The sequence below is a fragment of the Patiria miniata genome, unplaced genomic scaffold (assembly GCF_015706575.1).
Source record: "Patiria miniata isolate m_02_andy unplaced genomic scaffold, ASM1570657v1 HiC_scaffold_20, whole genome shotgun sequence".
NCBI lineage: Eukaryota > Metazoa > Echinodermata > Asteroidea > Valvatida > Asterinidae > Patiria > Patiria miniata.
The window spans coordinates 4363564-4378322 of record NW_024037059.1 but is presented as its reverse complement, the minus strand read 5'-3'; the positions used below and the strand labels follow the sequence as shown (position 1 = coordinate 4378322).

At 40.4% G+C, this 14759-nt stretch overlaps 2 protein-coding genes across 2 annotated transcripts in view; one reads left to right on the top strand and one right to left on the bottom strand.

Annotated features, from left to right (window-relative positions):
- LOC119727657 (la-related protein 1B-like) overlaps window positions 1-9274 on the top strand; it is a 29045-nt gene extending 19771 nt beyond the window's left edge. The window contains exons 14-19 of the mRNA XM_038199647.1: window positions 93-488; window positions 893-1005; window positions 1591-1736; window positions 2312-2566; window positions 3411-3538; window positions 4131-9274. Of these exons, the coding sequence (XP_038055575.1) occupies window positions 93-488; window positions 893-1005; window positions 1591-1736; window positions 2312-2566; window positions 3411-3538; window positions 4131-4301 (1209 nt within the window). The 3' untranslated portion in view covers window positions 4302-9274. The remainder of the gene's footprint in view (window positions 1-92; window positions 489-892; window positions 1006-1590; window positions 1737-2311; window positions 2567-3410; window positions 3539-4130) is intronic.
- A 622-nt stretch (window positions 9275-9896) lies between these two features.
- LOC119727656 (A-kinase anchor protein 17A-like) lies at window positions 9897-13586 on the bottom strand. The gene is made up of 5 exons (XM_038199646.1): window positions 13478-13586; window positions 12253-13086; window positions 11899-12047; window positions 11143-11383; window positions 9897-10534 (listed from the first exon to the last, which is right to left on the bottom strand). Exons 2-5 carry the CDS (start codon window positions 13033-13035, stop codon window positions 10139-10141), a joined length of 1569 nt encoding a protein of 522 aa, XP_038055574.1. The 5' UTR covers window positions 13036-13086; window positions 13478-13586; the 3' UTR covers window positions 9897-10138.
- Between the last annotated feature and the right edge of the window lie 1173 nt (window positions 13587-14759).

Below are 14759 nucleotides of genomic sequence, written 5' to 3'. Positions count from 1 at the left end.
ACGAATAAATGCTTTTATGATGCCATAACAATGAACTTTACCCACATTTCACATTTTTTTTACATTTGCAACTTCTCTCTCACCCTCACCAGAATGAATTCGTCTACAAGAAGATCAACACCATCAGTCAAGAAGACTTCTCGACCCTGGCCCCGACCAAGCTTTACGAGGAGCAGGAGGTGCCCCCGGCCCCACCCTTGGTCCAGCCCAAGGAGGAGGAAGGGGCGGCGGCCGGGGAAGGCAAGAAGGAGCCGGACGTCAGACCAAAGGAAACCCCAAGCAAGAGTATCCCCGCAATGAGCGTGAAGCCGGAGCGACAGATATCCCAGTCTCTCCCCACGGCTGTGCCCGAGGCCGCCCTCCAGCGCGGCCGGGAGGCCGTGCGACCCAAGGGCTCCCGCACCCCCCGCACCCCACGGGCCAAGGATGCCCAGATGTCACCAAGGTTCTACCCCGTCATCAAGGATCAAAAGCCCATTGATAACAAGGTACGCAGGCAGGCAATTTGTCCTCAGAGCAGCTGATTTTCTCATTTTGAACTCCCCGTGTGTACCAATTGAAATTGAAAAAAAAGTTGTAGAAAGTTGCTTGGAATTTCCACATTTTTGGGGGGTCCAAGCAAGAAAACTTTCGAGACAAATGGCTTTGTTTATTCTCCATATTAAGTTAAAGTACGATTTGAACCTTGCATTGCGGCATACCAGAGGTAGTTTTGTGAATGGAACTACGTGATTATTATCTCTTCCATGAAGTAGTATTCAATCTTAACAGATGGTGAAAGTGTTTCTTGAACATTTCGTCGTGTAGTACCCTACATCCCCCGTAAGGGTGAATGAAGAATACTGCCCAAAATGTCAAAAGACTAGACTTTTCATTCAATCTTATTCTGCAGACACCAAGGAAACGCAAGACCAAACACAGCGACAACCCGCCAGTAGAGAGCCACGTGGGCTGGGTCATGGACTCCAGGGAACATCCTAGCAGATCAAGGAATACATCCGTCGGGTAAGTTAAAAGTTGGCTTTGGGGATTGAAATTGTGACCTTTCTTGACGTGTGGCTTTAAGTGCTATTTTTGACTGTCTACAGAAAACATGCAATAATGCCTGGTTTGGACACAGATTTTTTTCTTGATTTCACAACAATGATTGCCCTATGATTGCCCTAACAGTGGAGATAACTGTTTAGATTGTGCTCTATTTTTATTTATTGAGCACTTGTGAATGAAAATGTAGCAGATTAATTCATGATGATTTACTCATTTTCAATTTTCTTTTTTATTTGGGACTAAACACAAGATGATTTTGTAATTTAAACTCAGAAAGATTGTTACACACAAAAGAGATTTATCCACCATTTGCTTTCACCGCATCATTTAAACTTTATTCCTACTCCTCTGAGAATTAAACAGTATATTTTTTTACGGCTTGTCTCACTTTCGATTTCAAGATAAGGCAAATTAGTGGAGAAGGCTTCTTTTCTGACCAAAATTTTGAAGGTCATCACGGCTCTATAGAACTGCCGATGAGTGGAATCCAGCTCATGCTCTGTATAGTTGACAGTATAGCTGTTTATTGCTTGAACCCTGCAGGTCCCCCTCTGAGAGTAGCCTAGTTGGCTCAAGCTACGGCACTCCACAGCCGATACCCAAGTTTGAGCATCCTTCCCACGAGCTCCTGAAAGACAACAATTTCACCCAGCACGGCTACCACAAGTACCATCAGAAATGCCTGAAAGGTAGGCTTTCATTTGCCTTTGTGGCCGAGTATAAATGGTCGAAATTCTTCTCAAACAAGCTCGAATGATCTCGAGAGCTGTGGGCCAATGAGTTTGTGTTCCAGTATATGCCCTGTGATTGTGCCATGTAATTTCACAATGCAAACTTTCACAATGACCTCGATAATGCAACTCTGTCCTTCCTCACTGGAGACCCATTAAAGTGACACAGGGCCTCAGGCAGGTGTTGGCCACGGTGATGAATAGTGCACAGATGTGCATTCCAATGTCTGTTGCGAACGAACAAACTAACTAACGGAGAGACAGGACGACTTGTAGAGCTCCTATCCACAGCGAACAAGATCCAAATTACTTCTTACCAAACGCAAACGGAGCAGATTGTTAAATTTTTGAGTTATCAGCTCTCAAAGCCTGACATGACTTGAACAAATATATGAAGATGGGCTACTGGAAAATCCTGTACTCGTATTTGAAAATACTTTGAAACTATTGTTTGTACACATGGTAATTACGGACCCACTACAGTTTCTATACTAATTGTAATGTTTCATTGTTGTTGCCTTTTTTTTGGTCAGATCGCAAGAAGCTGGGCATCGGCAAGTCCCAGGAGATGAACACCCTCTTCCGCTTCTGGTCCTTCTTCCTGCGCACCAACTTCAACCGCAAGATGTACCAGGAGTTCCGCCAGCTGGCCGTGGAGGACAGCAAGCACGGCTACCGCTACGGCGTGGAGTGCCTCTTCCGCTTCTACAGCTACGGGCTGGAGAAGAAATTCCGGCAGGACATCTTCAAGGACTTCATGCAGGAGACCAAGAACGACTACGGCTACGGTGAGCAAGTTGCAGAATGCCTAAGATCATACTCATTTAACTCTTTCAGTGCCAAACTCGTACATGTACGAGGTATATTTGTTAGTACAAAAGCGCCAACCTCGTACATGTACGAGGTAATGTTCGTACTTAAAATTGCCAAACCTCGTACATGTACGAGGTAGAGTAAATATGTTATCAAAAGAGGGCGCCCTCGCTCTTTCTAATGGTACCATTTTCATGCATGTACGACCTGTATTTATTTTTTCATTTGAGTTCTTGCGAGAGGGCGCAGCACTAAATCTCGTATTTTCTGCAAAAAGTGCGGAATTCCCCTGTGTTCAGGCCAGTGTTTCAGGGTGTATCACTATGTTTGTGACTACTTTTGACTTTCCAATATATTAAGGATATACTAGAGAGCAACAACAACAAGTTTAGGGGGTAAAACTTATTTACTTTTTTTTTTTACAGAATTTCGAACAATTAACAAAAACGCTCAAGGTTGGGCACTTTAGGGTTAAACTTTTCAAATTTCGCGGGCACTGAAAGAGTTAAAAGAAAGAAAATTTGAAATCGTTACATTTTATCTCTTCAGCATTTTGTCTTGTGAAACAAGAACAGGCTTGTTTACTTTCCATTGTGTATTTAGGTCTGTAGACCATCTGTTTACAAAACTGATTGTGTCAGCTGTGCTAAATTGTAATAACTTTTTTTTGGGGGGGGGGGGCTTTCCTGAATTGTCAGTTAGTGGATTTTTTTTGTTTTGATGTTTTTGAGTTATATTTCCTGCATTTTAGCTTACACATTTTCCAAATAATGTTGAATCCACCGACAAATTTTGATTTTTTTTTTGGTTAATACCCAGGTCAATTGTATGGTCTTGAAAAATTCTGGGCTTTCCTGAAGTACACTCGCAAGAAGAACCTAGAAGTTGACCCTGAGCTGAAGGAGACGCTGCAGAACTACAAGACACTAGAAGACTTCAGAGTACTGGTGAGTTTAGGCTTGAAGTTTGCAGGTTCAGATTTGGATGTTTTCTGATTACGTCCAGGAGCCGTGAATGGGTTTGGATTAGGCTAAAAAAAAATCCCTGTGAATTGTAATGAGGTAAAACCCCTGTGAAATCCACTAGTTGGAAATACAAGGTCAGCTAGACCCATTATTCCCTTCTCAACAATGATTAATTTCAGCCTTTTAAAGTTGTACCGGGGGTACAGTTTTCACAGACAAAGCAGATCAGACTTCTCGGTGATGGGCTGCATGCTGTTCTGAATAGAACTCAATAGGATGCCTTTCTTCCAAGAATTATCGGATCTTTGAATTTATGTTGGAGTCAGCCTATCTCCAAAATTATAATTAGGCTGCATAGAAAGTATTCAGTAATAAATGATATTCAGTGAGTTTTAAAAAAATTGTCCTTTTTTTTTTTACAGTAAATGTTTTAATTTAGAAGCTGTACTTTCTATGGTTTTGCTGGCCAGCGATTTGGCATCAAATGCATACCGTTACCCTAATAAGTTTCAGCCAAGAGTATATCACATTCTTGCCTGAACTAACGAAAAATGTTCTTGTCTGTCTTGTCCAGCCCCCGATTGGCGAGACTGAACCAAGCGAGGGCGCTGTCGGAGGTGCCGAAGCGGCCGAAGCCAGCTCCGCCACATCCAGCAAGAGACCAAAGCAACAGGACAAACAGTCGTCCTCGACTGCCAAAAACCCAACCCCTGAGGGCGCTACAGGAGGTCCAGAAGACTCGTGAGGTCAAAGGTCGGGGGTTGGGGTGGGGCGGGGCGGGGCAGCAGCGAGGGGCTGGGGGCAAAACGTTGGGGGAAACAACACGGGCTGAATCTTGAATCCGGGGTCTGAAAAATCTGGGTGGCAACCTGTGATGCAAGTAATGTGTTGCAGGATCAATTGTAACATTTTGAGGGGTGGTGTCCATGTCTTGAAGGCCTGCCTCTTGTATCCTGCGTCACATGTTGTGTGTCATGCTGACATGCCTTATGGAGGCAGGGCCCATGGGTCCAGGTTTGCAGCATGTACTTGTGAATGTCACATATGTTACCCTGTGGAATGCTGCAATCCATGTCGGGCATGACATTGCCTGTTATTAGAAGTCCGTTAAATTTCAGACGGCCTAACCCCCCTGCGTTCTCATGATGTGTCGTAACCATCATGGAAACATCGTAGGATCTCATGGCTGCTTGAAATCTGGGAGAAAAAAAACGGAAGATAAAATATCCCTCAGTTTCTGCTGGCCTTGCAGGAAGAGACAGACGTGACTGCATTTGAAATTCATTGAGTTCCCACTTTGGTGTGAATGTCACACGAAATTCCAGTCATGGGTGTTGCAAATTGTGGATTTGCAATTCTCTCAAGGAGCTACTGTGGCAATGTAATGGCCCTAGATGATGACATGCATGAGGATGGTTGAGAAATGGGAGAATTTAATTTTTTTCTTTCCCCGATTATAAAACGCAAAGACAGGAAGTGGGCACTTCGGGGATTTACACACAGCAATAGTTTGAATATTTTTCTGACATCGAATGGGTCATATTAAGTTGATTCAAAGGTTACTCCGAGGAACCAAAATTTGAAAATGTTGTAATACATCTTTTAAATCTAATTCAGATTATTACATTCAAATAATTTTGTTGAAAGCACAGTCATTAGTTTCCTGATTTAACGAGGTATTTCTTAGGACAAAGCAAATTTGGGGGGAAAAATTAGTGGTAAAGACCAATAAAAGAGAATATTTTGAGATACATGTTGCCAAAAAATTCTGATGAAACATTTGATTCCACTTCTTTTCCCTTGAAATAGAGAATGAAAAGTAAACGAAATTTTGGTCAATTATATTTGTGGTGATTGATGCACGTAAATTATCTTTGGTTTGTATATTGTTTTGTTTAGAGTGTATTCTTTATGAAAAGAATTTATGAAAGGTATTCATTTTTTTTTTTTTTACATTTTCCTTTTAAAAATATTGGCCATAAAAGACCCTGAAAAATCTAGCCTAGTCCTGATTTACATCAGGGTAAGAAAGTTGATCGCCATAAAATGGTTTTTAAATTTTAATTCTTTCAAGAACATTTTTCTTAGTCAGAATTTGCTAGTATGCAAATTTTCTAATATGCAAATTAGATGCTTTGAGAGACTTATATGCTGAGTATAGGTTTGTGATTGGTCACTTTAAGGACCGAGATGAAGTTGATTGGCCATTGTCTGGTTGCTTGGCGTTTTCATAAACAATGGCAAAGTTCCTGATTGGTGCACGGTGGAGATGAGATGGACTTGATTGGCCAATGTTAAGTGTCTTATACATGAATGGAGTGTCAGTAAATACTTGTCTGTGATTGGTTCTTTTGCATTGTACTGAAGGCAGGTGATTGGCTAATGCTTACGTGTGAGCACAGAATCCCGGACAGTGATTGGCTGGTTTAAAGACTGTCACAAACTGACAGAAGCTGCTAGATTTGGGGTCGTCAAAGTTGTCAAGTGGAGCTGTGAATGTTTGCAAGTCCAAAAAAATGGACGTGGAGTTCTCCTGTTCCTATTGAAATTTGTCCACAGTTTTCATTTAATTGCAAACCCTAAGCTGAATTTCCAGCTTTTCACTACCAATAATATTTTTCTTGAATTGAACTTTCTTCTCCCGGAAACACCAGCAACAAAACAACTGTTGTTGGAGATTGCAGATTGAAGTGCCCAGTATTTATGGATATTTATTCGCCTTCAGAGTATCTTCGTTGAGTTCTCATGTTGTTATCCTTGTGGATACACATGCGTGAGATGAGAAAAAGTGTGTCGTCAGAGCAACTTTCTCATCGTTAAAATGTTTTGGTACTGTTTTAAGTGCTGGACTTTCTTGAAAAAAACACCTTAATAACCAGATCTTTCTCTGCAAAGAAGATGTTTTCATTTGACGTATCTGCTGCTTAACAATGCTAGGCTCACTATAGATAAAAAAAATAGTAATGGCCTTGCATTCCCTGTTTTAGTTTGTCCAACAATTAAGTTTCTCACAATTTTTCCTTTTTTGGATTTTTTCCTGATTTCACGCCCTCGTTTTACTTTCTTATTTGTAAATATTTATAAATACCATTACCGCTGCACAAGAATTTATGCCGAAGGAAAACAATACAATTAGAAAATACTTACAATAAAATGCCTTAAACAGCAGTGCTTAATGTAGTAAGCGTTTATCTCTGCAGTCAGTTTACTTCATTGTTATATTGATATTGATCTACTTTTTTGGTTCATTTTCCCTTCTATTTCAGGTTTTTTTTTAAATTTCAAGGAGCAGTTTCCTACTTTTGGCCTGATTGTTTTAGTTGTCGATATCTTAAGTAGTTGTGCAAATTATGCAAATGAAGGTGTTTTTCTTTCTAATTCTGTAAATAATAGCAAGAGGAATAGCGCAGCCTTGTTACTTTTAATTCTCCTTTGGAAGACAAATTTTATTTTTGATGTAAATCAATATTTTCAAGTTGTTTTTTTTTCTTCTTCATTTGCGCATTTCGCGAATACTAATCATTTCAATGGTAGGGCTGGATTTTGGTCAAATAATTTTTTTGGCATTTGCTGATTGGTTTCGTTAAAAAGAATGTAAAAAAAAAGAGGGAAAAAAAGAGAAAAATACAAAAAAAAATAGCAAGAAAGAAGCAAAAATGGTGCTTTGTTTCTAAAAGTCTCATATTTCTAGGGCTGCGTGAACTTTTAGTTCACAAAAAAATGTTAATTTGCAAAGAGAATTAGTTAATTTTCACAGAATTTATCTATCAGTTTTTTGGAATATTTGCCTTAAACTGGTCCTAGCAAGACATTAATTTTCTGAAAAGAGCCTGGTTAGGAAGTTGAAGCCCATCCCTGCAATGTAGAATATTAAAAGTATTTCACCCAAAACCTCAAATTATTTCACCCAATTCAGTTTAACTTGATACAAAACACCAGGTAATAGCATTCCTGATATTGCTCAATTTCAGTTCGTTGATTTCTTAGAAGGTTGCCTAACATTGAGGCCTCTTTTATTATGTTTTGGTCTTGATAAAAAAAGTGTTAAAATGATAAAATATTTAAATTAAAGTAGACTGCTTTTATTATGTTAATCCCACTTGAAATCACAACTTTATGTAAAATTAAAAACCTTTTGCTTAAATTCCTGATTTATTGATTCTAAAGATTGCTTTGTTTTATGGAAGCCATATTTTTTTTTCTTAACCAAATGTGAAATGCATTGAAAGTCTCTTAAGGGATTTTTTGAGCATGATGCTTCGTATGTACAACCAAAAATTTGTATTGCCATGAAAATTGACAATGGCAAGTTTATGTTGCGATTCTTTAAAAATAGCAATGGGTGTGGCATTTGTGTCCAAAAGGGCGTACACCTTTTTGCATCTTTTGCCTTTCTGTTGTATAGGAAAGCAGAGAATACCATATTGATTACAATTTTCCACACTTAATATTCGTAGGTGTGGATGATAACACGTATGGCCTTATGGAAGTATCGACTTGCACAAAGTCGAAAAAGACTTGTAATTGTCGTTATCTCAGGGCTAAATGTTGTGTGTCCAGACTGGCTTTTAAAACGAATTCATAAATACCTGAGATAGTTTACCGATTCCTATTGGTCAAGAGCATGTCATGTGGTAGCCTTTAGTCTTTTTTGGTGCCCGCATCCGGGGCGCCGTGTGTCCGGGTAGCCACGCCTGCCTTGACTAAAGGCTAGTCTCGTGGGTGGTTTTAGACCACTGGTAAAACACCGCTGCATTCTGCGCCACATCGCACAGTACGTGCGCACACGCCAATTGCCATATAAGGAGATTTTAGCACTCACGGGCGCGAGGCACATACCAGAGGGTTGTTTCACAAAACATGAAGTAAAAGTGTTGCCCAAAATGGTTGGAAATTGGGATTTCTTTTTAGTTGTTTTGACTTTTTGACCGAAAGATATTTATGAATGGGAATAAATATGTGCTTGGTTGGTATTAAACAAGTACTTTTGAAACCAGCTAGGAGCCTGGTCGCGGATAATGACCCTTGCCTTTGGCTGGGGCCATTATCCGCATCAATGCACCTAGCCGGTTTTTAACGATGTAGATGATGCATTTAAATGTAGCGATGATCCCTGTGACTTTACTGAAACTTGATTTTTTTTTTTCTCCGTTGTGGGTAATTTTTGCCAAGTCGCACCAAACCAGTGCATGTGTTGTATGCACTATTTTCGCAGTTTATGCTGTGTGTTTTCAATTTTTAAAACCAGATTGGTTCGTCTTGATCTGATTTTGGTGTTATTGATCGAAAAAGGGTACATCATATTGGATATGATTATCTGAGAAAAGAAAGCTATGAAGTCTTGTATATATTATTATACAGCAGTAATACAGTAGTTATTAGTAGAAAAAAAATGTGTTCCTCTTATTTGGAAGTATTTAGAACGGTAGCATTTTCATTTCTTTTTTGGTGTTTTCTGCAGTGACATTTATCCTAAATATCTTTTAAAATTTTAGTAATATTAAAAAAAACAGGAGATTGTGTTGATAAGGAATTCTGCGATAAAAGATTGGATGGAAATTTTGCCCGTTTGGTTTTTTTCCTCTGTACAAATTTACCTGAACGATTTTAGTTCACCTGAAAAAAAAAAATATGGAGAATTTAACAATCCCAAGATTACTGTGTATGTCAATAATTCACTAGCAAGTATAATAAAACATTAATTTTGATGAATCGAGATTGTGGAGTGTAATTTTTTGCTTGTTCAGCTATCAACCGGATCTGCTAGTGAGTGAACAGTTCAAGGATAAATTAAAGGGAAAACAGATGGAAAATGACAATCTGAAAGTCAGAGTTTGCCAACAAATATACAATACACTTTACAGAAAATGAGTACAATCTAAACAATGAACAGTTTTATTTCATACGTTCTTTGGAATTGTAACTTTGAATATGTGCGTTTAAGCACCAACTAAGGTTAAATGGCATTCTGGAAGGTGTTTCGAACACACAATCATTGGAAATCACTTGTCTTTCACAACATCAGGAGGATTTGAACTTTTTTAATGAGTTTGTAATAACTCCGATAGCCGTATCAAAAACTAACTGTAAGCTTTGAAAACTGGCACAACCATACCAAAACACAATGTTGGCTGTAAAAAAAAAGATACTGGCTTGGACAACTACCCACAAGTTTGTGAACTCATAAGTATTTACATGTATATAAAAATTAGCATGAAGCCTCACTTGTTTAGACAAGTCCCCCCCCCCCCCAGTGTGAACTGAAACCCCCCACCCCCACCCCAAGCCCATTTCCCCACCCAAAAGAAGCAGTGATACCAACATTGAAGCCTTTTTAATAATACAACTTTGAACTAAATATTACGTCACTTTTTGTTGCCTACATTTTTACCAATTCCTTTGACCAGAATACTGCCAACAAAGACTTAGTTTCAGAAGCACAACACTTCAAAAATCCACGCTAAAAAACACACGGGCAAGTTTTGTGTCGAGAGCTCTAACGCACAATCCTTTCATCCCTTGTACAAGTTCTCTTCCAAAGTTGATAACAAGTCCGTTGTGCACTCCGCACCGTCTGCACTGCTACCTGTGCTTAAACGCCACAGCCGATTTAATCTTTGGCTTCCTGATTTTCACTTCGTCCCTGTTCCCGTAGGCGCGGTATTCATCATCGATGTGAGGCCTTGGATACCGACTGGTCACGACGGCCGACTTGAGCCTTGTCCGCCCGCTCAGCTTCTGCCTGAGATCCTCGCGCCTTTTTTCTTCCTCCAGTTCCTCTCGGGTCTTGAGGTTTTCCGTCAGCTTGCGTTTGAGCCGCAGTTCGCGCCGTCGCAGCTCGCGCTTCTTGCGTGCTTCTTCTTTGGCCCGGGACTGCTCCTCCCTTTCCTTCTTGAGCTGTTCTTCTTCCAACTGCCGGAGTCGTTCCTGTTCCAGTTCTTCAAGCCGGCGTTGGACTTCTTCATGTTGTTTTACTACCTGTAGGGTTTTTTGGGGGGTGGGAGATTATAAAAAAGATAATGAGTTCGATCTTGGGAGGGGATGGGAAATTCGCTTGTTGAAAATGAAAATGAAGGTGACATGGTGAGAGATAGAAAAGCCATGTTTAAATTTTCCTGTTCCTTGAAGGAAATTAATTAATTCCTTTTTGAAGCATTTAGATAAATCGAAACAATGGTCTCAAATTGAATTCTGTATGCTCACACATGTAGTGAAAAAATGGCTGAACCATTACAAAAAATAAAATATAAAATCCTCAAACTTTTTTTTTAACCTCGACCAATTCTGTGAAATGTCATCGTTCACATGACATACTGTATCTTTTTCTTATACACACACTGCAAGTTGTCTCCAAAATCTTAGATAAATCTGGTTTCTGATGAAGATAATTAATGAACCGTGTTTGAAATTCCAAGTTATCGGTTAATTTCAGACTTTCAAGTACACAATCTTATTCAAATATCAATAAAGTTATTGGACTAAACTGAGTAATCTTATCTTGAACCCTTGGACCAGATAAGTTCAACATGACTGCCTCTGGGGAAAGATGCATGAAATTTAATCTAACTTTCTCTTTTCCACCGTACCTTGACCCGTTCAAAGAGTTCCGTCAGCAGCCGGATGGACTCCAGTTGCCGCAGCGCAATCAGCAGCTTGCGTTCCTCCAGCGCTATCCGACGCTGCAGCTCCTGCTCCTGCCGCTGCCGTTTCTTCTCCTCCCGCAGCCGGCGTCGTTTCTCCTCTCGCTGCTGTCGCCGCTCCTCCCGGCGCGTCAGCTTGGCCTGCTTGCGCTGGGTCTTGTACAGCTCCTCTTGCTCCTTCCTCCTCCTGTATTGACAGAGAGACAATTGTGTTTCTTCAACTGAATTGGGTGTGGAGATGAACTTTTTGAACTGAATGGCAACACATGGCAACCAAGAAAACTGGCCTGTGAATGACTAGATGCTTCCAAACACCAATGAAATGTTTACATGTACATTCCATGCCACACAGTGTTTTACATAACTCCTGAGGACAAGCCATTGTCTTTTCCTCTGTCCCTGTAATATGACACTCTTCCATAGACTAAGCACATAAATGCACGATTAAGGCCCATTTTTAACAAAAGATGAACGATCGATGTCAACAAAGAATCTGTTGTTTCTCCCTTTGTCTGATGGTCCTCCAGGTGTATTCAGTGAACGCCCAAACACACATAAACCAGTGTTTACTTGCACCAAAGCTTTTACCAGTGGCTCTCGTAAGTAGGCCACACAGTACAATCTAGTGTTCAAGCAATTCATCTCTTAATTGATTTGATTAGATTTGACATGATTTCTTTTGAAAGATTATATCACCCTCACCTTTCTTCCTCCTTTTTTCTCTCTTCTTCTTCCCGTTCCAATCTCTTCTGCTCTTCCCGTTGCTTCTCAAGTTCGATCAGTCGTTGGCGTTCCTTCTCCCGCTTCCGGATGCTTTTGGCGCTGAGGTGGCGCGTCTTGTCAAAGTCCACCTGTCGAAAGTTATTGAGGCAAAAAATTTTTCTAAGTTAAGTAATACTTTTTTTCTCTTTAAGCTGTTGTTTGGTCCATGCACGTACGTGTATTACTGTGACTAAAAGTTAATGTTGTCACATTAGATACGATGGCTAGACAAAAGCCCATAACGGTTTTACTTTTGGCCATTAAAGGACGGTCTACTTATAAATGTATAAGTACCTTGATGTCAGCTGTGTATGCTTTGCCTTCTTTGCCTTCTTCATCTGCACTTGTCTCTTTCTTCAAGAGTTTCATTCCCTTCAAAGCATCCATTGCCTTGACGAATCCGATATACTCTGTGTACTGTATGTACGCCTCAAATATCAACGTGTTGAAGGAGGAAAATGTCCGAAAGTTTCCTCCGATGACCTGCGACTCATGCCGGTATGGATCCAGCATCGGGATGTCCACATTACGGATCTCCCCGAGCAGTTCAAAGATCTTCTTGACGATAAGCTCGCTGGGCTTGTCAGGCTCAGCCGTGGAGGAGAACCACTTGCAGGGCAGGTTCTCGACCTTGATCGTGTCTGGCCGCTCCCCGGGGTTACTCTCGTTCATGTTTTTGGCGTCGCGGAAGAAGGAGTCCCAGTCATGCCGGTTCGGGAAGTTGATCTTGGCCTCGGCTGCCCGGACTTTGAGAGCCTCGGGGAACCCACTGAGTTTGATGACTTTGCCGTCAAGTCTCAAGATGAGGACCTTGATGAGGCTCTTGGCTTCCACTTCTGCCTCAAAGCGGAGGAACTCCAAGGAGCTCTTACTGACCCTAAGCACCAGGAAGGAGTCTGGCTTGGCCATTCGTTTCAGCTTCTCCATGACCTCCCAGTTGCTGATGGACTTGCCTTCCATTTTCATCTGGGGTAGCGTGACGGAGATGTTGAGCTTTGCAATGGGCTTGAGGTACAGGCCATGCGGGCCATGAAGCTCAATGGCCTCCGACTGGTTGAAACACAGTTGGGTTGTCATGGCTGCATCGATGTCACCGAATCAAACTTCAAAGTTCAGTTTTTGTTGGCGCTGTTAGAGTGAGAAAGGATAAAATGAGAAAAATCTGAAATTAAGTTTATTTAATGCACTAAACATGCTAAAGGAAAGCAAGTCATTAATGCCGCAGTCGTCATTTGAGTATATGTAACCTCATTAACGCAAATCTGCAGTAGGCCTTATCTAATTACATGTAGACTTTAAACAATGACTCAGAACATTAGTAACAAAATTGACAAAATTAGATGATGATCAGCAAGTCACGTCAGTGGTCAGCCGTCTCACTGTGTAAGATTTATGACTGTAGTACTAAAAGCTGAACAATCACTGCGGAATCACAAGAACTGTAAACGCAATTTATTTCTCTCTTAGTATTTCTAAGAAAATTCCCAACATTTAGTATTAAATATCAACATTTACTCACTTGGCTTTCATCAGAAAACGTTTCCCCTCGCTTCTTTCATCATGTTCATCTTCCCTAGCCCTACAAAAACAACAAGGTTAAGTTAAAGAGCGCCCTCAATTGATGATCGCACTATTTACAAAATCTTGGCTTCAACTCCAGCTTCGGCTGCAAGTTAATTTGTGCGCTAAAACTAAAGTCTTCAGAATAAAACGGGAAATGTGAGTACTGTTCATTACGATACTAGGGGATCTCAGACAGAAAAATGTAACCCCTTTCCTGTGATGTAAGTGAAAGTTTGTTAGATCGATAATAATAAACGGTGGTCTCTGATTTGCGCGGTTGCTTGCTAGCTAGCTGGCCTACCACGTGCGCGCGTGCAATTTGTCGGCGCTGCGCGCTGAGTATGCGCACACGCTTTTTTAGCTGAATGATAGAAAATGGCGCTCGTTTTCGAAAACTCTTCGTGACCACCAAATGTCCCATTTTGCCTGAAGCAGCTTGTAATACCCTGAATGGAATGACGTTTCTGAATCTTTAAAGTGCCGTGCACATTTACTAGGTAACTTTGAATCCTTAGCTTGCGTTTATTGAATACATTTTCGTTATTTAAAGTTGTGTACATTTTTTTTTATTTGCTAAAAATTGTTGACGTTCGTCTGCATCATTTGTGCATGGTCCCAAACCAAGGCGTACACGTGTGGTGCCCACAGAAAGTTATCTGGCTTGACAACTTTGGTTTGACGTTTTGGAAAGAATATAATATCCAGACGCCATTTTTTTTTAAGTCTGTGGATGGTTGAGTGCATTTCTTAAGTATTTTCTAACGAAATTAGAAAATGTTTTTCAGTCCCAGATTCATGACTTTTCAAATTTTTTGCAATGACATTGACAGACCATGGAGAAATGGACAGACCTTCAATTTATTGAGTTAAAAGGCCTATATGATGAAAGAAAAGTGGCGTCAGGATGCAACATTCTTTCCTAAAAGTATTTGAAAAATGTGTAGGTTTTTTTAAAAGGTTTTTCCATTGTACGGTCCAACGTTGTATTGGGCTGAGAGGAAATTTGGCAGGACAGTCACAGGACATTGTGTTTATGTACTCATCTGTAATATTTTGGTGTCACCTTTATATGCAACATTGTGATATTGATGTGTTGATATTAATTTCATGACATTGATAAAATCATGGGCTTTTACTTTTTACTTTCAGATTAGAAACCTAACATATGAGAGGAGAGAGGAGTAGTAAGCGGGACTTCTTGACCTTGAAGACAAAAACAGTCAAACACCGAGTTATTG